The following is a 23240-nucleotide window of genomic DNA, read 5'->3' as shown; positions in this document are numbered from 1 at the left end:
CTGGAAATCAACAAATACATAACACAGAAAGCCAGCCTAGTATTAAATGATCAGAATCAATTTCCGTTTTCCTCCTTGTTAAAGTAAGATTTTGTTACAAATATAGATTCAAACTGTAAAGTTTCTTTGCCCCCTTTTTAGTTAATGTAATTATTGTAATATTTTCCTTTGTAAACAATATGTCATTTTTGTATCTCCTCAACAAATAATATCTATGTAAGTTGCATATCATGTTTATCTGTATTTGTGACATTCAGTTGTCACCTGAAGATGGCCTAAGAAGCCGAAAGTTGGTTCATAACCAAATAAATATAATTTTGCAGAACATAAGAAAGTGGTGGTGATAAATGAGCTTAAACACGACAACTGGATGCATTTGGTGTTTCAGAGAAAACTTGGAGATTATCATACAATAATTTCACTGTCATATTGTGGTGGTAGGGAGAGATTTCACATTGCAAGCTTGAGAATGGGATGCTCAAGTGATTAAAAACTCTTCCAGGAATGGGGATTTGAATGAGATGATTCTGAATATATTTTCAGAAAATTTCTAGCAATAGCTAGTTAGATACCAGACTTTTCATGAAAAAATGTTAGACCTTCTGATAACTAAGAGATCTGAACATTTTGATTCAGTTAAAATAGGGTAAACATGACAGAAAGACATTATATCATCAATAACTCAAGTTGTTAAAAACCATGGTTTAAAAGAAACAACTTTTTTCTGTTTAGCAAATGAAATATGACATGCAGCAGATTGTTAAGAAGTCAGTTTCACACAGTCACATTTGGATAAAAACGAGTAACACTCAAGAGCATTGTACAACATGCATTAGATATGTAAGTGCTCATCAAGACTATCAGGATGGGAAAGACTTCCCTCTATGAAACAATAACTGTGTCAGAAAGATGCTAAAAAAGCGAACAGATCTTCATCAGAGATTTAAACTACATAAAACTATTAGTTAAAAACTATTGCTGAATGAAGTTCAAATGAGTGTAAGGTTGGCAATGGGGGACACGACCAATGAATTTGACAGTACTGATAGGCCACAAAAAAGAAAGGATAAAACCTATGAAGTTTTGGTATTATATGAAGTACATAAATGGTTTAAAGTCACCTACACAGTTTTGGATGAACTGAAAATTGCAGTTCCACCAATTTGTTTTGATCTCCGATGTAACTGTGTCGTGTGACCTCACAGTGGCACAGCAGTTTTGATTCAAGTTAAGTTTGTAAATGGCGTATTGTAGTATTTGGTGGCTTACTCACATTGGATGTTTATATTTCAGAACTGTTGGTTAGATATGGTAGTGATTCATTTGACATTGTCAGTTGAGTTTGTGAAGTTTTCATTGGAAGAATCTGTGGCGGTTCACTAGTGAGCTACTTTGATTTTGCATACTGTGGGTGATAGATCAGTACTTGGGTTTGGTATTATTAGTGCCATAGGTTTCTTACTGTCTGAAGTTTAGCAGTGGTTTTCCTTTTTCGTCAGTAATGGACATGACAGAGAAATTTACGGGCAGATTATAACTCGCTGCAATGAGCAAAGATATGGTATCTATGACCGTGTTCCAACAATAATTTGTTGAACTGATTATGATTGATTTTGGTTTTCAGGTTTATTTGTGTCTGTGTGTGTATATGTGTGCACACACGTGTGTGTTTGACCAGCCTAGATTTATGCGACTGTGGCTTTGGTTGGTAAGTATTTTTATCTGGTTTTTATTTTTTATTTTTTTTTTTTTTGTTTTGTGTCTGGTAAATGTTTATAGTTATTAGTTTATATCAAAACTGGTGATGATGCAAGTTTATACAAATTTCAGGCCTTTTCTTGTTAATTTTTAGTGATTATGCTGGATTGTGGTTGGTATAATGGATACTAGTTAACTGCCATTGCTTAGATCACATTTTTGATATTATTGTGTGAGTTTTGGTTAGCTGTACTATGGACTTCTGTTTTAGACAGACAAGAAATGCAAAGGTTTGGATAACAGATTTTGTATGTTGGTTTTTGCTAGAGTGGACTTCATTTTAAAAATTTGAAGTATCTGATTTTGGAGCTGTGTGTAGTTCGTGTTATTGAGGGGTTCGTATGACCTACATATGTCAAGTGAAATTTGTGGTACCAGATTTTTGAGTTGTGCCTGGGTTCCTGGTCTCAAGGGCTCGTTTGAGCTACATACAGGTCAAGTGAAATTTGTGATATGGGTTTTTCGCATTGTGAGGGGAATCCTGATTTTGAGAGCTTTGTTTGAGCTATATGAGACATGAGAAATTTACCATCCCAATGGTTTTCAATTTCTGATTGTGTTGAATGTTGAGAATTTTGTGTGGTTCATTTGGGTTAATATTTGCTTTGGAACTGCAGTGTTATTTTTGTCGTCGTATGTTTAGTTTGTCCATGACCAAAACCCCCAACTTAGTACAGTTGTCCTGTTAGATTTTATTGCTGGAGTTAAATATTTCGCATGTTATCTACGTTTGTTTACAGGTGTAATGAGTGGCAGCATGGTTGCTTTATTGCATATGCTTGCAACTGGGGTATCCACTATTATGGGTCAAAGCAGCTGGGTGGAATCACAACTTTCTGTACTTCCACATTTTTTCAGTAACCATTTGGAGGATGAAACATAGAAGACTACTGAATTCTATCTTTCACAGCTGTCTAGACCTACGACATATGTTTGCCTACTTCTATTCATCCTACCAATCACAACACAAATGCAGAAATGACATATACTGAGATGTGCCCATGGAACGGAAAAAAAAAAAAAATCACTTAGCTGAGGAAATGTTCCATTTCTGACACTAGTTTACCACAGGTCACTGGAGTAATGAAGTGGTCCACATGATAGGAAAACAATACAGGAAAGCTCACTTTGAAGGAGGATCATCAGGCATATGTACATACTGTAACTACACAACAACTTTGTTACTCCATTGAAGAATTACAAACCAAGCTTTATAACCATTGTGGCGACTGCAAATGTCTGTATAAAAGAACTTGGATTCTCAAACAATCAATACAGGAAATCCAATTTGTTCTGTTCATCCACAAGATACAAAAAGCAGCAAATAGTGGCACTTGTGTGGATGACATTTTTCTTAACTTCAGGAAAGCATTCAATACATAGAATGTCCCAGAAAGAATGGCAAATATTCAAGGCTATAACAGAGATGATCATTCCAAGCAAAAAAGTCTCATAAACATTGGATCTAAAACGTATTCTTAAGAGCTATGAGCACCTGTTCACGTCCAGTACTTTGAAACACATCTCTTCTAAAGGACACGTGCTCACTACTCTTAAGAAACACATTTTAGAGCCCATCTTTCCCATACTTTTTTGCTTCAAATGATCCTTTCTGTCATTTACCCGGGTACTGACACTGCATCCTGGGACACCCTATATAGTTACCTAGTGAACAAAATATAGGCTTACTGAATATTTGATCTGGTTTGTGACCGGGCTGATGACTCCATAGACTGTCTTTAATAAAGGGGAGAAATAGTCAATCTGAAAGTAATATCAGGCCTGCTGCAAGGATGTGTTATATGACTTTTATTGCTCACAATTAACAAACAAATGACCTGGTGGGAACGAAGTATCAGTTTAAAACTAAACATAAGACTGGCCTATTTCATGACAATCATTCAACCAGATGTATCAAATTGTTCATATTCTGATGATAAATGAGAATATCAGAGTTACAGAAAGTGACAAAAACAGCAACTCCCTCTACAAGAACTCAGTGCAAAAACCAAAACCTTACACTTCAGTGGGAAACTATGGAGTTTACAAGAGACGAAACACAGGTCATAAATGAACAGAATTTGTGAAGAATAGCAATGTGGTTTTCTCCAAAATATTCTTCCAAAATAATGGATTTGGCATGGATTAACAAAATGAAAATGCACTGTTTTATTCCTTAAGGAATTTGTTGAAAATAGATATATCTCTCTTTTACACCAATAGCTCACTTCACAGAAACAATGCAAGGAATACAAACAATCTATATGAAACTTCTTACAAGGATGTGGCTAAGGCAGTGCTCCACAATAATCTTTCTTCCAGGAGGACTATCACTGATTATGCAGGAGATGACTTTCTAGGAAGTTTGTAACATAGGAGAACGGTACTTATGGAAGTAAAGCTATGAGGGCAGGTTGGTTGGTTTGTGGGATTGAAGGGACCAGACTAGTAGGGCCATCGGTCCCTTTTTCCATGAATTTGAAACACCCACAAAGAATAAGAACAAACAATGGAGATGACAAGAGACGACATAGGACAAGAAAGACACAGACAGAGACAGAAAAAAGGAACTAAAAATCACACAGAGTGTGACAGTGGTTGGCTGACCATAGAAACAAAAAAGGAAAAGCCAACCACCAAGAGACACATTAAAAACCCCAGTCTAAAATCGTAGGCCAAAGGCCGGACTCAACAAAAAAAGGACAAACACTTAGATCAAGCGATAAAAACCCCCAGCACGAATAAAACTCAAAACTAAAACTGCCATCAAAATGACATCTGATAAAAGTGCAGGAAGCGTATCAGGCAGCTCAAACGTCTGCCTGAGCAGAGTTAAAAGTGGGCAGTCCAACAAAATGTGGACCACTGTCAAAGCTGACTCGCAGCGAGGTGTTTGGCCAGCGTGTCAACACATTCATTTCCCGGGATGCCGACATGACCCAGGGACCATACAAAGACCACAGAGGGTCGCAATGGGCAAGAGTATGGAGGGACTCCTGGATAGCCATCACCAGACGAGAGTGAGGGAAACACTGGTCGATAGCTCGTAAACCACTTAGGGAGTCACTACAGATAACAAAGGACTCACCTGAGCAGGGAAAGTCTTGAGTCATATCTGAATAGCTCAGTCAGTAGAGCAATTTCCTCGGAAGGTCCAGCACACACTTTTAATCTACCAGTAAGTTTCAAATCAGTGTGTAGAATTAGTGAAGGAGACAAAGAAGATCCAAAGACACGCAATGGGTTTCAGGCTGTGTTCATGAAATAGCGAGAGCAAGAGGTGCACTGAGATGCTAGTTCAACTCCTGCTGCACACGTCCCAGGTTAGGTGCAGTGTGAGAAATCATATTACAGTAACAATCAAGTAACCTACTTCATATAGGAAACGTACAGCTAAAGGAATGAACATGACCGAAAAATCAGTTGGTTGGTTGGTTGGTTTGGGGAAGGAGACCAGACAGCATGGTCATCGGTCTCATCAGATTAGGGAAGGATTGGGAAAGAAGTCGGCCGTGCCCTTTCAGAGGAACCATCCCGGCATTTGCCTGCAGTGATATAGGGAAATCACGGAAAACCTAAATCAAGATGGCCGGACGCGGGATTGAACCGTCGTCCTCCCGAATGCAAGTCCAGTGTCTAACCACTGCGCCACCCCGCTCGGTGAAAAATCAGTGTTCATACTGAGGTTTGCTGAGAGTCGTTCTCCCTGCATACAATTCCCGAGGCCAGCACAAAAGGAGGAGGAATGACTGTGATACATACGTAACTTTTACCAACGTAAGCCACAGTAAGATTGCTTCTACAACAGAATTGTAAATTTGACTGGTCCCACAATTTTTATGATTCCTATCGCCTCATAGTGGCAATGCTGCACATCAACTTGAAAAATAAAGATGCTAACTAACTTTCGTCCTGTGTGTGATTCAGTGCAGAGCCCGAGTTATTAGACGAGTTGTTGTCCTTACTAAAAGTATTTATATTCCTCAACGGCTTTTTCATTACCACACTTACTAAAATGTTTTATTTTATTTTATGACGCTGCAACAAACTGATGAAATACACATTACATACGAAGCCGAGGCACCACGGCACTATAATCATAACACTCTTTGATGATGACACCTCTTATACCAGTGTGATGAATGGTCAAGGGATGAGTAATAAGTGTACTTCTTCGACAATTGGTAAATATAAATTTATATGTTAAGATATTCGTATCAATTTGTAAATATATGCACAACAACAAGAAGAGTAAACAGCGGTAAATAATTCCCGAGTACGTGACACTATATAACAAATGTCACAATGCGTTAACACAGCATAAATACATCTTCGGCGTTACAGATACGCGGCACTGCCCCGTAACAATACCTCAAATATCACCTCCTCGTCTTCATCATCCATCGCTTTCGTGACATTTGCACGACAACCATGCCGTAAATAGTGTAAACAAATACACAGGCAAAGATCATACATAGCAAAGATTCTCAACTCATCTTTCAAACCACAGTTTCAAAGGTCATGTCTACGGACGAAGTTTCGCCGAAGGTTTGAAACAAGCCTCTAGCGACAGCGAAACACGGGAAGTGACGGCGTTCACATAAGTTTCGCCGAAGAGCGATTCTTGCTATAAACGTCAATGGAACGGAAAACGACATTACTTGCAGATGGCGGTGTATTAACGATAGACGTCATTCACGTTTTCAAGAAGTGTTGTAGGAAAGATACACATAATTATTGGCCTCTATCATTGCCATCAATCTATTGTAGAATTTTGGTACATGTTTTATGACCAGATGAAGGGATCGGTTGGTAGGACATGTTCTGAGGCATCAAGGGATCACCAATTTAGTATTGGAGGGCAGCGTGGAGGGTAAAAATCGTAGAGGGAGACCGAGAGATGAATACACTAAGCAGATTCAGAAGGATGTAGGTTGCAGTAGGTACTGGGAGATGAAAAAGCTTGCACAGGATAGAGTAGCATGGAGAGCTGCATCAAACCAGTCTCAGGACTGAAGACCACAACAACAACAACAATCATTGCCATCAATCTATTGTAGAATTTTGGTACATGTTTTATGATAAAGAAATATGGCGTTTTCGGAGAACGAAAATGTGCGCTATAAATACCAACATGTATTCCGCAAACAGAGGTCTTGCGAAACTCAGCTCGCTCTGTTCCTCCAGAAAATTTATAGCACTGTATAAAATAGCGCTCAGACTCATGCAGTGTTCATTGACTTCAGAACATTTTGACACTGTCCCAAGTTGGCGTTTAGTGAAAAAACACGCGCATACTGAGTATTGGAGCAGATTTGCGATTGGATTCAAGACTTATTTGCTGACAGAACTCAACACGTCGCTCTTAATGGAACAAAATCGACAGATGTGGAGGTAATTTTCAGAACGCCCCAAGGAAAAGTGATAGGACCGTTACCGTTAACTATATATATATATATATATCTGTGTGTGTGAGTGTGTGTGTGTGTGTGTGTGTGTGTGTGTGTGTGTGTGTGTGTGTGTCTGTGTGTGTGTAGCAGTGAGATTACATCCTACAAATACATATAGAACATCAAGTATAGCACCCGACACCACTGATTTTACAGGTATTTTGTTCTCAGCTCAGTATTGTCTGTTGACTAATACACTGTTTGTCTTGAATGACGACGATACCTTCTCTGTGAAAAGACTACACATTGATCTTGTAAAAAGCCGAGAAGGATTTTTCTTGGTGTTGTAGCTCCTTGGGGCTATTTTTAGTGTGTAACCTTGTCAGTTTCTTACCCTTACGCCGGACTGCGCACATACTAGAGAGCCTACCCGCACGACCGGTATAAGCAATGTGGTCTTGAACGACGACAATATCTTCTCTGTGGAGGCGTATTGGAGAAGTAGCCAATAGGGATTTTGGGAAGTCCTGTTATTTTTCATCATCTGCTTTAATTTGTCTACTCGCAATAAACATAAAATAAACTCTGATGAAAGTGTTTATGCTTCAGTTACAGGTAAAGGTGTATTATGTGATCAAAAGTATCCGGACACCTAGCTGAAAATGATTTACAAGTTCGTGGTGCCATCTATAGGTAATGCTGGAATTCAATATGGTGTTGGCCCACCCTTGGCCCTGATGACAGTTTCCACTCTCGCAGGCATATATTCAATCAGGTGCTTAGGAGGTTCCCTGGGGGACATGGCAGCCCATTCTTCGTGAAGTGCTGCACTGAGGAGAGGTATCAATGTCGGTCGGTGAGGCCTGGCACGAAGTCGGCGTTACAAAACATCCCAAAGGTGTTCTATGGGTTTCAGGTTAGGACTTTGTCGTAGCCAGTCCATTACAGGGACGTTATTGTCGTGTAACCATTCAGCCACTGGCCATGCATTATGAACAGGTGCTCGATCGTGTTGAAAGATGCAGTCGCCATTCCCGAATTGCTCTTCAACAGTGGGAGGCATGAAGGAGCTTAAAACATCAATTTAGGCCTATGGTGTGATAGTCCCACGCAAAACAACAAGGGGTACAAGCCCCCTCCATGAAAAACACGACCACACCATAACACCACAGCCTCCGAATTTTACTGTTGGCAGTACACACACTAGCAGATGACGTTGACTGGGCATTCGCCATACCTACACCAGGCCATCGGGTCGCCACATTGTGTACCGTGATTCATCACTCCGCACAACGTTTTTCCAGTGTTCAATCATCCAATGTTTACACTTCTTACGCCAAGCGAGCGTCGTTTCGCATTTACCAGCATGATGTGTGGTTATGAGCAGCGACTCGACCATGAAGAACCAAGTTTTCTCACCTCCTGCCTAAGTGTCGTAGTAGTTGCAGTGGATCCTGACGCAGTCTGGAATTTCTGTGTGATGGTCTGGATAGATGTCTGCCTATTACACCTTACAATCCCCTTCAACTGTTGGCAGTCTCTGTCAGTCAACAGACGAGGTCGGCCTGTACGCTTTTGTGCTGTACGTGTTCCTTCATGTTTTCACTTCACTACCACATTGGAAACAGTGGACCTAGGGATGTTTAGGAGTGTGGAAATCAGTCGTACAGACGTATGACACAAGTGACACCCAATTACCTGACCACGTTCGAATCCCGTGAGTACCGCGGAGCGCCCCTCTCTGCTATCTCACGATGTCTAATGACTACTGAGGTCGCTGATATGGAGTACCTGGCAGTAGGTGGCAGCACAATGCACCTAATATGTAAAACGTATGTTTTTTGGGGTGTCCGAATACTATTGATCACATACTGTAATTGTACTGTATATTATAAATAAAGTTTGTATTAAAAAGGAAGACTACACATTGATCTTGTCAAAAGCTGTGAAACGATTTTTTTGGTGTTGTAGCTCCCTGGGGCACTCTGAGATGCTCTCAGTGTGGTACTTACACTCGATAAAGAGGCATGAGGCGTGTATCTTTTTCTAACGAGCGACCTTATCAATAGAAAGAGTTGAAAGCTCTTCAAGACTGTTTCCAGATGATGTGGTTGTCTATAAAAAGGTATAAACGCCAGAATACAGTATCGATTTGCAGAATAACAAACATAGGATTGGTGAATGGTGCAAGTCCCGGCAGGTGATGCTGAACATTAATAAATGCAACATACTGCGCATAAGAAAAGAAATCTGCTATAGTATAACCGCACTGTTGACAGCAAATAGGTGGAAACAGACTTTGGGGTAAAATTTCTATATCCACAGGGACATTAAGTGGAATGACTACATAAAACAAATAGCAGGAAAAACCAGACGCCGGAATGAGATTCATAGGAAGAATCTTAAAGAAATGTATCTCATCCACAAAACGAAGTGGCTTACAAGGTACCTGTTCCACCGATTCTTGAGTATTGTACATCAATTTGGGACTCTTACCAGGTCGGACTGATATACAAGAGAGAGAGAGAAGGTCCAGAACGGCCCATTTCGTCACAGGATCGTTTATTTGGCTCGAGAGCATTACAAAGATTCTCAACAAGCTCCAGTGGCCGACATTACAGGAGAGGCGTTATGCAACATGGAGAGGTTTACTACTGAAATTTCTAGAGAGCACTTTCCTCCTACATACATCTCGACAAAGACCACGACAAGAAAATTCGAGAAATAAGAGGTAATACAAAGGCTTACTGACAATCATTATTCCCATACACCATTCCAAGTGGAACAGGAAGGGAGGGATCAACAGGAATACCTTCTTGCCACACACTGTTAGTTGACTTAAGAAGTATGATGCAGATGTAGATAGAACGTAAGTTCATACTCACTTCATCTAAGATCAGTTCGTCTGTCTGCACAAAAATGTGCACCTATCATATTTTCGTAGAAAGCTCATAGCTTGCAGGCAGGAGTTCTGCACATATATGAGATGCGTCAAACAAGAAAGTTGGAGATTTGAGCAAAACTACTAAAATCAGTTGGCACAAATGACATATGTGTCGTGAAATCATAGAGAGCGAGAAGGAGATCGCCGCAAATCTGACGTGTCTGAGTCAGCTGTTTCTTCAGTCTAGTGTATGTCGCCTGTGTAGGCAGTGAATACTAAAATGGCAAATGCAGATCAATGTTCTGTAGAGTTCATTGCTGAATTTATTGAAATATATTGAAGTCACTCACGTTTGTGAACAATGAAGAGCAAGGAAAACAGTAATCGAGATAAGAAGACCTAACAGACCTAATTCTTTAATAGGTAAAATACGGAGCAGTTAACCACACAGAAAACAAGGAAATAGTAATAAAAAAATCTTGTCGACTGGTTACCACAGAAGTACCACAAGTGAAATCTGTTCGATGTGGCACTGGGGACGAATATACACTCCTGGAAATTGAAATAAGAACACCGTGAATTCATTGTCCCAGGAAGGGGAAACTTTATTGACACATTCCTGGGGTCAGATACATCACATGATCACACTGACAGAACCACAGCCACATAGACACAGGCAACAGAGCATGCACAATGTCGGCACTAGTACAGTGTATATCCACCTTTCGCAGCAATGCAGGCTGCTATTCTCCCATGGAGACGATCGTAGAGATGCTGGATGTAGTCCTGTGGAACGGCTTGCCATGCCATTTCCACCTGGCGCCTCAGTTGGACCAGCGTTCGTGCTGGACGTGCAGACCGCGTGAGACGACGCTTCATCCAGTCCCAAACATGCTCAATGGGGGACAGATCCGGAGATCTTGCTGGCCAGGGTAGTTGACTTACACCTTCTAGAGCACGTTGGGTGGCACGGGATACATGCGGACGTGCATTGTCCTGTTGGAACAGCAAGTTCCCTTGCCGGTCTAGGAATGGTAGAACGATGGGTTCGATGACGGTTTGGATGTACCGTGTACTATTCTGTGTCCCCTCGACGATCACCAGTGGTGTACGGCCAGTGTAGGAGATCGCTCCCCACACCATGATGCCGGGTGTTGGCCCTGTGTGCCTCGGTCGTATGCAGTCCTGATTGTGGCGCTCACCTGCACGGCGCCAAACACGCATACGACCATCATTGGCACCAAGGCAGAAGCGACTCTCATCGCTGAAGACGACACGTCTCCATTCGTCCCTCCATTCACGCCTGTCGCGACACCACTGGAGGCGGGCTGCACGATGTTGGGGCGTGAGCGGAAGACGGCCTAACGGTGTGCGGGACCGTAGCCCAGCTTCATGGAGACGGTTGCGAATGGTCCTCGCCGATACCCCAGGAGCAACAGTGTCCCTAATTTGCTGGGAAGTGGCGGTGCGGTCCCCTACGGCACTGCGTAGGATCCTACGGTCTTGGCGTGCATCCGTGCGTCGCTGCGGTCCGGTCCCAGGTCGACGGGCACGTGCACCTTCCGCCGACCACTGGCGACAACATCGATGTACTGTGGAGACCTCACGCCCCACGTGTTGAGCAATTCGGCGGTACGTCCACCCGGCCTCCCGCATGCCCACTATACGCCCTCGCTCAAAGTCCGTCAACTGCACATACGGTTCACGTACACGCTGTCGCGGCATGCTACCAGTGTTAAAGACTGCGATGGAGCTCCGTATGCCACGGCAAACTGGCTGACACTGACGGCGGCGGTGCACAAATGCTGCGCAGCTAGCGCCATTCGACGGCCAACACCGCGGTTCCTGGTGTGTCCGCTGTGCCGTGCGTGTGATCATTGCTTGTACAGCCCTCTCGCAGTGTCCGGAGCAAGTATGGTGGGTCTGACACACCGGTGTCAATGTGTTCTTTTTTCCATTTCCAGGAGTGTATTACACAGGGTGTTCATTTCCACTCAAGACATTGAAATATCTCGAAAACTACACATCGAATCAAGAAAAAATTGTTTGTCTGAGAGTGGGGCATCCAACAACACCACACTAGATTTGCCATCCCACCCATGGAGGGGAGGGGGGGGGCAACTTTGAAGTCTTCAATGGGAACTCGTATTTTTCATTGCAGTTTACGATTGTAGGGCAATATCTACATACTTTTTGTCTGAAGCATTTTCTTTGTTTCTTCGCAGATGACGCTGCAATCAGAGGTACAGAAATGGGTACACTATCGTAATTTACGACAAGCTACTCAATAGCCCTTGAATATTCAATGGAGCATGGTACCACACCTCCATCCTGCGAGGGTAGGACAGGCTAGAATTTCATAACTTCTAATTTGAAACCCCATTCGCAATGTTGTATTCCTCTGGCATATCGAACAGGGGACTACTCGACATGACACTATGGCCGTGTAGGAAACTATGACGTATCATAACAGGTAGTACACTGTGATCAGAGCTCAATTGTCGTACAGGTGTAGAACAGATAGTAGCTCTAAATATTACAATACTTGTACAGGGTTTATTGTGTGCACACCAGCAGATCATTTGGAGAACAGATATGCAAGTAGACGATGAATGTTACAACCACAGAAGAAAAATTGAAATGTTTCTGATTTGCAGAGAATGTAGGAGTAAATTTGAGGCTACTGTTGCCTTGTATGCAAAGCGTTTTCTGTAGAAATCTCGCTCTCGTTCGTACTTTTACAAGATTGTGAACGGTTTTCAGTCTGGTGGCAGCATACAGACCGGCATCAGGAAATGAAACAAACGTGTTCTGATATGTCCATAGATAATATTGTCACAATACTGCATTATCGTAAGTATCATCCATAACACGTGTCACTGCACCAAGAACTTCAAGGCCACAATTTTCATAACTGGGTATGTTTTGTGAACGGTCATATCAACAAATTAAAATGCCCCCCCCCCCGCCCACATTATTTGCCAATGTACTTTTTTCCGATGTGCCTACTTTCACAAACCATGGTAATATTATCTAGCAAAACATGGATTACTGGACTTCAGACAATCGCCACTGGTTATGGCAAGTTGACCATCAAAGTCCTTGGTCAGTTAACATATGGTGTGGCATCATGGGGAATAAACTCATTGGCACGTTGAACGGACGCAAATGTTGAATATTTTTGAAACAGGAATTACTGGCACTACTGCAGGATGTTGCCCTGGACGTTTGACAACGTATGTGTTTTCAATATGATGGTTCCCCAGTGCGCAACACAAATGAAGCATGGGACATATCAGATACTGCTTACGCTGGTCAGTGGATTGGCAGAGGTGGTCCTACTAACTGACCTGCTAGTTCACTGGATTTGATGTCCCTGATTTCTTTCTGTGGCGATATTTAGAAGATTAGGCGTATCCGCAAGTACCAACAGGCACTGAAGACAAGGTCGACTGTACCAGGAAACTGACATTCGCACATTCTGTCCAGTGTACGGTCATTTGAAAAATAGATCACTAAGGGTACTGATATAGTGGAAATTAGTGAAGTTCGGTGGCAGGATGAATAAGACTTCTGGTCAGGTGACTACAGGATTATAAATACAAATTAAATAGAGTTAATGCAGGAGTTCTACATCTACATCTACATTTATACTCCGCAAGCCACCCAACGGTGTGTGGCGGAGGGCACTTGACGTGCCACTGTCATTACCTCCCTTTCCTGTTCCAGTCGCGTATGGTTCGCGGGAAGAACGACTGTCTGAAAGCCTCCGTGCGCGCTCTAATCTCTGTAATTTTACATTCGTGATCTCCTCGGGAGGTATAAGTAGGGGGAAGCAATATATTCGATACCTCATCCAGAAACGCACCCTCTCGAAACCTGGCGAGCAAGCTACACCGCGATGCAGAGCGCCTCTCTTGCAGAGTCTGCCACTTGAATTTATTAAACATCTCCGTAACGCTATCACGGTTACCAAATAACCCTGTGACGAAACGCACCGCTCTTCTTTGGATCTTCTCTATCTCCTCCGTCAACCCGATCTGGTACGGATCCCACACTGATGAGCAATACTCAAGTATAGGTCGAACGAGTGTTTTGTAAGCCACCTCCTTTGCTGATGGACTACATTTTCTAAGCACTCTCCCAATGAATCTCAACCTGGTACCCGCCTTACCAATAACTAATTTTATATGATCATTCCACTTCAAATCGTTCCGCACGCATACTCCCAGGTATTTTACAGAAGTAACTGCTACCAGTGTTTGTTCCGCTATCATATAATCCTACAATAAAGGATCCTTCTTTCTATGTATTCGCAATACATTACATTTGTCTATGTTAAGGGACAGTTGCCACTCCCTGCACCAAGTGCCTATCCGCTGCAGATCTTCCTGCATTTCGCTACAATTTTCTAATGCTGCAACTTCTCTGTATACTACAGCATCATCCGCGAAAAGCCGCATGGAACTTCCGACACTATCTACTAGGTCATTTATATATATTGTGAAAAGCAATGGTCTCATAACACTCCCCTGTGGCACGCCAGATGTTACTTTAACGTCTGTAGACGTCTCTCCATTGATAACAACATGCTGTGTTCTGTTTGCTAAAAACTCTTCAATCCAGCCACACAGCTAGTCTGATATTCCGTAGGCTCTTACTTTGTTTATCAGGCGACAGTGTGGAACTGTATCGAACGCCTTCCGGAAGTCAAGAAAAATAGCATCTACCTGGGAGACTGTATCTAATATTTTCTGGGTCTCATGAACAAATAAAGCGAGTTGGGTCTCACACGATCGCTGTTTCCGGAATCCATGTTGATTCGTACATAGTAGATTCTGGGTTTCCAAAAACGACATGATACTCGAGCAAAAAACATGTTCTAAAATTCTACAACAGATCGACGTCAGAGATACAGGTCTATAGTTTTGCGCATCTGCTCGACGACCCTTCTTGAAGACTGGCACTACCTGTGCTCTTTTCCAATCATTTGGAACCCTCCGTTCCTCTAGAGACTTGCGGTACACGGCTGTTAGAAGGGGGGCAAGTTCTTTCGCGTACTCTGTGTAGAATCGAATTGGTATCCTGTCAGGTCCAGTGGACTTTCCTCTGTTGAGTGATTCCAGTTGCTTTTCTATTCCTTGGACACTTATTTCGATGTCAGCCATTTTTTCGTTTGTGCGAGGATTTAGAGAAGGAACTGCAGTGCGGTCTTCCTCTGTGAAACAACTTTGGAAAAAGGTGTTTAGTATTTCAGCTTTACGTGTGTCATCCTCTGTTTCAATGCCATCATCATCCCGGAGTGTCTGGATATGCTGTTTCGAGCCACTTACTGATTTAACGTAAGACCAGAACTTCCTAGGATTTTCTGTCAAGTCGGTACATAGAATTTTACTTTCAAATTCACTGAACGCTTCACGCATAGCCCTCCTTACGCTAACTATGACATCGTTTAGCTTCTGTTTGTCTGAGAGGTTTTGGCTGCGTTTAAACTTGGAGTGAAGCTCTCTTTGCTTTCGCAGTAGTTTCCTAACTTTGTTGTTGTACCACGGTGGGTTTTTCCCGTCCCTCACAGTTTTACTCGGCACGTACCTGTCTAAAACGCATTTTACGATTGCCTTGAACTTTTTCCATAAACAGTCAACATTGTCAGTGTCGGAACAGAAATTTTCGTTTTGATCTGTTAGGTAGTCTGAAATCTGCCTTCTATTACTCTTGCTAAACAGATAAACTTTCCTCCCTTTTTGTATATTCCTTTTATATTTCAACGGCCTTATGATCACTGATTCCCTGTTCTGCACATACAGAGTCGAAAAGTTCGGGTCTGTTTGTTATCAGTAGGTCCAAGATGTTATCTCCACGAGTCGGTTCTCTGTTTAATTGCTCGAGGTAATTTTCGGATAGTGCACTCAGTATAATGTCACTCGATGCTCTGTCCCTACCACCCGGCCTACAAATCTGAGTGTCCCAGTCTATATCTGGTAAACTGAAATCTCCACCTAAGACTATAACATGCTGAGAAAATTTATGTGAAATGTATTCCAAATTTTCTCTCAGTTGTTCTGCCACTAATGCTGCTGAGTCGGGAGGTCGGTAAAAGGAGCCAATTATGAACCTAGCTCGGTTGTTGAGTGTAACCTCCACCCACAATAATTCACAGGAACTATCCACTTCTACTTCTCTACAGGATAAACTACTACTAACAGCGACGAACACTCCACCACCGGTTGCATGCAATCTATCCTTTCTAAACACCGCCTGTACCTTTGTAAAAATTTTGGCCACCTGGCTCCACAGATGATAAAGAGATTGAAGAAATGTTTGAAGCAATAAAAGAAACCATTCAGATTATTAAGGTGCCGAAAATTTAATAGTCATTGGGGACTGGAATTCGGTAGTAGGAAAAGGAAGAGAAGGAAAAGTAATAGGTAAAATATGGACTGGGAGTAAGAAATAAAAGAGGAAGCCGACTGGTAGAATTTTGCACAGGGCGTAACCTAGTCATAGCTAACATTTGGTTTAAGAATCATGAAAGAAGGTTGTATACATGGAACAGGCCTGGAGACACTGGAAGGTTTCAGATAGAATATATAATGGTAAGACAGAGGTTTAGGAACCAGGTTTTAAATTGTAAGACATTTCCAGGGGCAGATGTATGCTCTGACCACAATTTATTGGTTACAAACTGTTGATTAAAACTGAAGAAACCTCCAAAATGCGGGAGTTTAAGGAGATGGAACCTGGATAAACTGACTAAACCAGAGGTTGTTCAGAGTTTCAGGGAGAGCATAGGGGAACAATTGACAAGAATGGGTGAAAGAAATACAGTAGAAGAAGAATGGGTAGCTTTGAGGGATGAAGTAGTGAAGGCAGCAGAGGATCAAGTAGGTAAAAAGATGAGGGCTAGTAGAAATCCTTAGGTAACAGAAGAAATATTGAATTTAATTGATGAAAGGAGAAAATATAAAAATGCAGTAAACGAAGCAGGCAAAAAGGAATACAAATGTCTCAAAAATGAGATCGACAGGAAGTGCAAAATGGCTAAGCAGACATGGCTAGAGGACAAATGCAAGGATGTAGAGGCATATTTCATTAAGGGTAAGATAGATACTGCCTATAGGGAACTTAATGAGACCTTTGAAGAAAAGATAACCACCTGTGTGAATATCAAGATCTTAGATGGGAAACCAGTCCTAAGCAAATAATGAAAAGCAGAAAGGTGGAAGGAGTATCTAGAGGGTCTGTGCAAGGGTGATGAACTTGGTGGCAATATTATGGAAATTGAAGAGGACATAGATGAAGATGAAATGGGAGATGCAGAGAGCGAAAGGCTATTTACAATTTGTACAGAAGCCAGATAGCAGTTATAAGAGTCGAGGGGACATGAAAGAGAAGAAGTGGTTGAGAAGGGAGTGAGACAGGGTTGTATCCTATCCCCAATGTTATTCAATGTGTATATTGAGCAAGCAGTAAGGGAAACAAAAGAAAGATTTGGGGTAAGAATTAAAACCCATGGAGAAGAAATGAAAACTTTGAGGTTTGCCGATGACATTGTAATTCTGTCAGAAACAGCAAAGGACCTGGAAGAGCGGTTGAACGGAATGGACAGTGTCTTGAAATGAGGATATAAGATGAAAATCAACAAAAACAAAACGAGGATATTGGAATGTTGTCAAGTTAAATCAGGGGATGCTGAGGAATTAGATTAGGAAATGAGACAGTTAAAGTAGTAGAAGAGTTTTACTGTTTGGGAAGCAAAACAACTGATGATGGTCGAAGTAGAGAGGATATAAAATGTAGACTGGCAATGGGAAGGAAAGCGTTTCTGAAGAAGAGAAATTTGTTAACATCGAGTATAGATTTAAGTGTCAGGAAGTCGTTTCTGAAAGTATTTGTATGGAGTGTAGCCATGTATGGAAGTGAAACATGGACGATAAATAGTTTAGACAAGAAGATAATAGAAGCTTTCGAAAAGTGGTGCTACAGAAGAATGTGGAAGATTAGATGGGTAGATCATGTGACTTATGAGGAGGTCGTGAATAGAACTGGGGAGAAGAGGAATTTGTGGCACAACTTGAGTAGAAGAAGGGATCAGTGATAGGGCACATTCTGAGGCATCAAGGGGACACTAATGTATTCCAACCTTGTGTTTTCATCCATCATTCCGTTTTACAGCGAGTTAATGGTTGGGGATAGTGATCCTGGGTCAAGTGATAAGTATTGTTATCTCTTGATTCAATTTTCTAGTGCTTGTGCGAAAAAATCTGTTATTCCTGATGATATGTTTACAGAGTTATTCTTTGTTTTATTTTTTTGGGGCCATCTCTATGGCGACTTGTCTACTATATTTCCTCCACATAAAGTAAATGCTGAGTTATCTAACAAATGAAATTGATTGTACTCATATAAGATAAAAAAGAAAGCAAAAAACTATTAACAACCACAACTATGCCAATGGCAGAAAATATATTTTTGTACAGTCAGCAATGGTTTCACTCACTTATTGTATGAAGTGGATTACTCATGTCGCCAAAGGTGGTTGATGGTAGACTTCAGAAAGATAATTAAAAATCCCGAAATACCCAGAAATAAACTAAACAATTAGCTCATTGGAGTACCTATAATTTATTGGAACATATAGAGGTCCAAACATATCTAAAAATGTAAAAATGTTATTTGTAGTTTGTCACCATTGATATATTACGGATTTGATGTACTTTACTTCCCATGACAGCGAAAATAGCTTCACATGTGTTGGGTAATATTTCAACCAATGCTTGTTTTGAAAATACGTTAGAAAATTCTAGAGATTCCTAACTTCTTGCTGTCATCAGGAACCGTAACGTTGACATCAGCTCGTTATGTGGAGAGACTGCTCTTCTCATACATATATTTTGCCTCATTATAAAAGGACCTAGAAGTGTCAAATAGTAATTACTTTCTGTATTGTCAAAAACGGACATTTACTATTCTGTCGAAAACTGACATTTTGTGACAGTAGGTATATACAAAACACAGGTATATTCTTGCAGAGCCACTTTTAATAACGCTATTTATTCACATAAATTATCTGTCTTCAAAACTATCTGCAAATAATTACAACAGTTGTTGAGTTTGCTCTGCAACTCGTGAAGTAGCTAAATTTATGTATAAAAACTGCCTCCATTTAAGAAGCTAGTCCCATATCATTTGTATTATTCTTTCTATTTCTTACAACTTGTTCGCATTATTTATTTTGCAATACAAGTTGTGAACACAGAACATAATTGTATTTCTTCCATTATGAGTTCCTGTATAAATTGAATAAAATTTGAATTTTTAAGGTCACAGTTACTTACTTGTCTAATTTATTTTCTACATTTGGAGATAATGGCCGAGCAATAGACTGAAATTGTGTTGAGTGAACAGAACAGTATGCGGAGATAGCTCCGCAGACTGATTGTTGTGTGTGGACCAGTCAAGTCCAGTACCAAATGGTGAAAATTAGACTATGAGATATCCTCCATGATTCAAAAAGTCCGGAACAAGTAAAGATGAAGTTCATTAATAGCCAAAGCAAACATCATAAAGAGCGTTTTTGATAAATTTTATTTGGTAAACTGCTGAGAAGCAGAACAACAGGAAAAGTATTGTCCAAATATTTCAAAACCACTACATTTATTTGTTAGCGAAACTGTATAAATATGAATGAATCAAATAATGCTTCCAAGGCAACATATAGAACCAGTCTAACGTTTCCTTCATGTTTTTTTTTCCTTCTAAGTAGCAAATGATACTGTATTTTTTTTCACCTTCAATAAAATGTGATTCTGTCTGTTAGTAAAATAAAAACCGTCCACTATTTATTAAGAATGAAAACTTCTGTATATTGGTAATTGGTTCATTTTTGGGGTGCACTTTTGCGACACAAGATGGACTTTTTCACAGCTGCAAGCTTCCAATTGAACAAAACAATGCTTATTATTCTTTCACTTCCACTGCACGCCAAGGAAGTTCCAGAAATATGAGTTGAATTTAGCCTTACGTTTTATCACAAAGAAACAGTACAATGTAAATCTAGCCACTGAACTTCGATCGAACAATTATGGATTGAACTTTTCTGAATGCTTCCTACCATATTTCTCTTACTGAGTACATGAGGTTAATGACCTTGGAGTCGGGATAGCGTGCTGGTATGCACACTGGGAAAAAGTTTAACAAACTAAGTTTATTCAGAATGGACATTCACAAAATGCACCATACTCGTGAATCCGTAAACATTTATCACATATACCATCATGGTTCTGTAAGGGTAAACTGTTTGTCATTATATTAATCATCATTATTCTGCGAGGCTTAGATTGTCTAAGGAATACCACATGGACGCTCATGTGCTAATACAGAAAGGATTTAAACATTTACAGAGTAACAGAAAGTGAAACTCACCATTCTGCAGGAAAGCAGAACCATTAAAACTGTCTTATGACTCGCAGCAGAAAAACAAAACTTGGTCGAGATCACGATGCATGAACTTAATCATGGCCAGATAAAGAATAACTCCAGCCCCATCTGAGTCTAATTAAATGACAGTGAAATCATCGCTTGCGAGAACCCCATAACGTTACTAACAAATGGGATTAGAAATTAAGTACCGTTCCTAACACGACAATCCGAACTAACCCCATCAAAAAATCGCTGCGTAACTGCGCACGGAAGTGGCATGCTGTACTCACCTGACCACAGAACTGTGACTGATTAGCCCAGTAAAAATTCCGATCTACGTCGCCTCAGAGCACAGAGGCTGAAGAAAACTTGGAGGGGGCGAACTGTCGAATCGACAAGACGAATTTTCAGAAGTACAAGCCACCTCTTCCAAACAGAAGACGTGAGGGACAATGTCTATTTCCCTTCCTCAAACTTTTACGTCATTTCAACTTCTGAAATTTGAACTAACATGTGCCTTGTGTGCGTGTCTGAAGGAACCAGTCCTGAAGCCACATATTAGGAAATCCCAACGAGATAAGTTCCTGCCAGACCAGGGCCTCAAGCCAGTTCCGAAAATTAAACTCAACGACCATTCCAGGCTTCTACTGCAACGCTGAACCAAGAGAGTCCACCTGACTTCATCCAAGTTTGTGCCTTTGCAATTGCACTCACATTCGTACATTGTGACATAGGAAAGATGGTTAAAGTTTCATGGTGTGCTGAATAGCAAAATTAATAAAAATGAAAATGAAACACACTCATTTCGGTTCTGAGCATGTTCTTTCCACCTGGTTCACAAGCCCACTTTTCTGTGCTGTTGTGTCCATATTGTCTGCCACTGCTGCACTCACAGCACCACGATTGTGGTGGGTTTCTGAGATGTATGGCCATCCAGAACATCGTCTTCGTGTGTGACAACATTCACATGACCTCTGATACCAGGATCATTGGACAACTGACACAGCACATCCAGGTTGTGTGGCAATTATCCGAATGGACCATCCCGCTACTCGGAAGGCCACAATTTGATCATTTTCAAACTACCTCAGTGTGCTGCAGGATGCACGTGTGTGTCTCTGTGGCATGGTTACCTGTTTGCTTCAGACGTTTCCACCACATTGAGCCTTCGGCTGTGAGTGTTCTCTATGAAAGGGTAGACACAGTTAGTGCCCTGGTAAATAAGCCACTAAGCTATCTGTTGGTAGATGACGTTGAAATCGTTATCAGTACATGCACTATCAGTCAGATGGCATATGCCATCATCAGATCAAAATCGACGTTATCTTCCCAGGTGTACTAATTTTTTTCCGATAGTGTGTAAGAAAACGCAGGCAGAGAAAAGACATTCTGTAGAACCTGATAAAACTACGAAGTTATATGGTGGATCGATTATCACCTTTCATTACTCCCTCTCCAGGTAAGAAATATCATTCAGGGCCTGTTATTACAATTTATGAAAGGACCAAGCGATTTTTTTATATTTATTGTTTTCTTTGTCCCATGTAATTTTTAAGTGACAAGACCAAGATAGCTCTTAACTCTTGTGATCAACATGAATAATTTCTTAATTACCCTCTATGCTTTGCAAGCAATATCATCAATGTATTTTTTTAGTAATCAGATGGTTTGTCAACATTATTTACAGAAACAGTATGAATTACTTCTCATAGAACCAAGAACTGCCCTCACTTGGGCCACACACACACACACACACACACACACACACACACACACACACATACAAACACACAATTCAGACATGATATTCACCCATTTTCTGAGGCACAAATGCAACTGAGACGTTAAAATACTAAATACAAATGGAATTCTGATACACATATACATAGAATACCCACAAAGATAAGTCATATCCCAAAACTACAAGTGTGTGTGTTTTACAGTAGTAATAGTTGTCACAAAATGATGTCATTCCTCAATGACAATACATAAGTGCACTATTATATAAAAGCATACTCCCCATTGATAAAAAAATGTGATTGTGTTTTTTCCCGAAAATAAGAAGCACTCAGTGAAAATAGAGTTATTATGCAAAATATAGTCCCCATTCAGTCGAATCTAAAAGAAAACATTGCGTGAGTTGTTGTCAGTTCCTGCAAAAAAAAAAAAAAACCGCAAGCAAAGACAAAGTGAAAAATTACTCATTCATCTCTCAGGTACCTCGCAATGCATGTACAGAAAGTGTCGATAAAAAGGATATCAAGCTCTTAAAGAATAGTTCTTTTTGTCAGGAGACTATCAAGAGTCTTAATTCTTATTGTGCTATCCTCCCTAGATTATATGATCTTCCAAAAGACCCAAAAGGAAGGGCTTCCTCCTATACCAATGGTTAGCAACACTGATGCTCTGACATCACCCTGCTACTCTGTTGGGCCCATTAGTAGGTCAATACGAGCATAGTATTAATAACTCAGCTGATTTCTTACATCAATTAGAGGGAGTGCATTTGAATGACTCATGTTTTAGTAAGCTTTGATATGGTCCCTCTCTTCAATTATGTTCCTGTGTCTGATTAGTTGTGGTTAATTGAGATTAGGTTTGGTGTTGTGTTAACAAACCTATTTTGAAATCTGTTGACTTCCATTTACTTTTTATTCTACAAACAGTAGTATGACAAGACAAATAGGGTTGCAGTGGGAAGCCCATTGTCACCTATTATTGCCAATTTGTTTACAGAAGACATCAAGGAACGTGCCTTGGATTGGACTTCATTGAAACCTGTGTTT

General features: G+C 40.8%; 1 protein-coding gene across 3 annotated transcripts in view; it reads right to left on the bottom strand.

Moving 5' to 3' along the window:
* Positions 1–6235, bottom strand: part of LOC126259859 (vezatin-like) — a 117882-nt gene extending 111647 nt beyond the window's left edge. For all 3 annotated transcript variants that reach the window (XM_049956915.1, XM_049956917.1, XM_049956916.1), the window contains exon 1: positions 6130–6235. In XM_049956915.1, the coding sequence (XP_049812872.1) occupies positions 6130–6234 (105 nt within the window). In that variant the 5' untranslated portion in view covers position 6235. The remainder of the gene's footprint in view (positions 1–6129) is intronic.
* Positions 6236–23240: the final 17005 nt, after the last annotated feature.

This window comes from Schistocerca nitens, chromosome 5, assembly GCF_023898315.1.
Source record: "Schistocerca nitens isolate TAMUIC-IGC-003100 chromosome 5, iqSchNite1.1, whole genome shotgun sequence".
Classification (NCBI taxonomy): domain Eukaryota; kingdom Metazoa; phylum Arthropoda; class Insecta; order Orthoptera; family Acrididae; genus Schistocerca; species Schistocerca nitens.
Note: the sequence above shows the minus strand (reverse complement) of the source record. Positions and strands in the feature narration are given on the sequence as shown.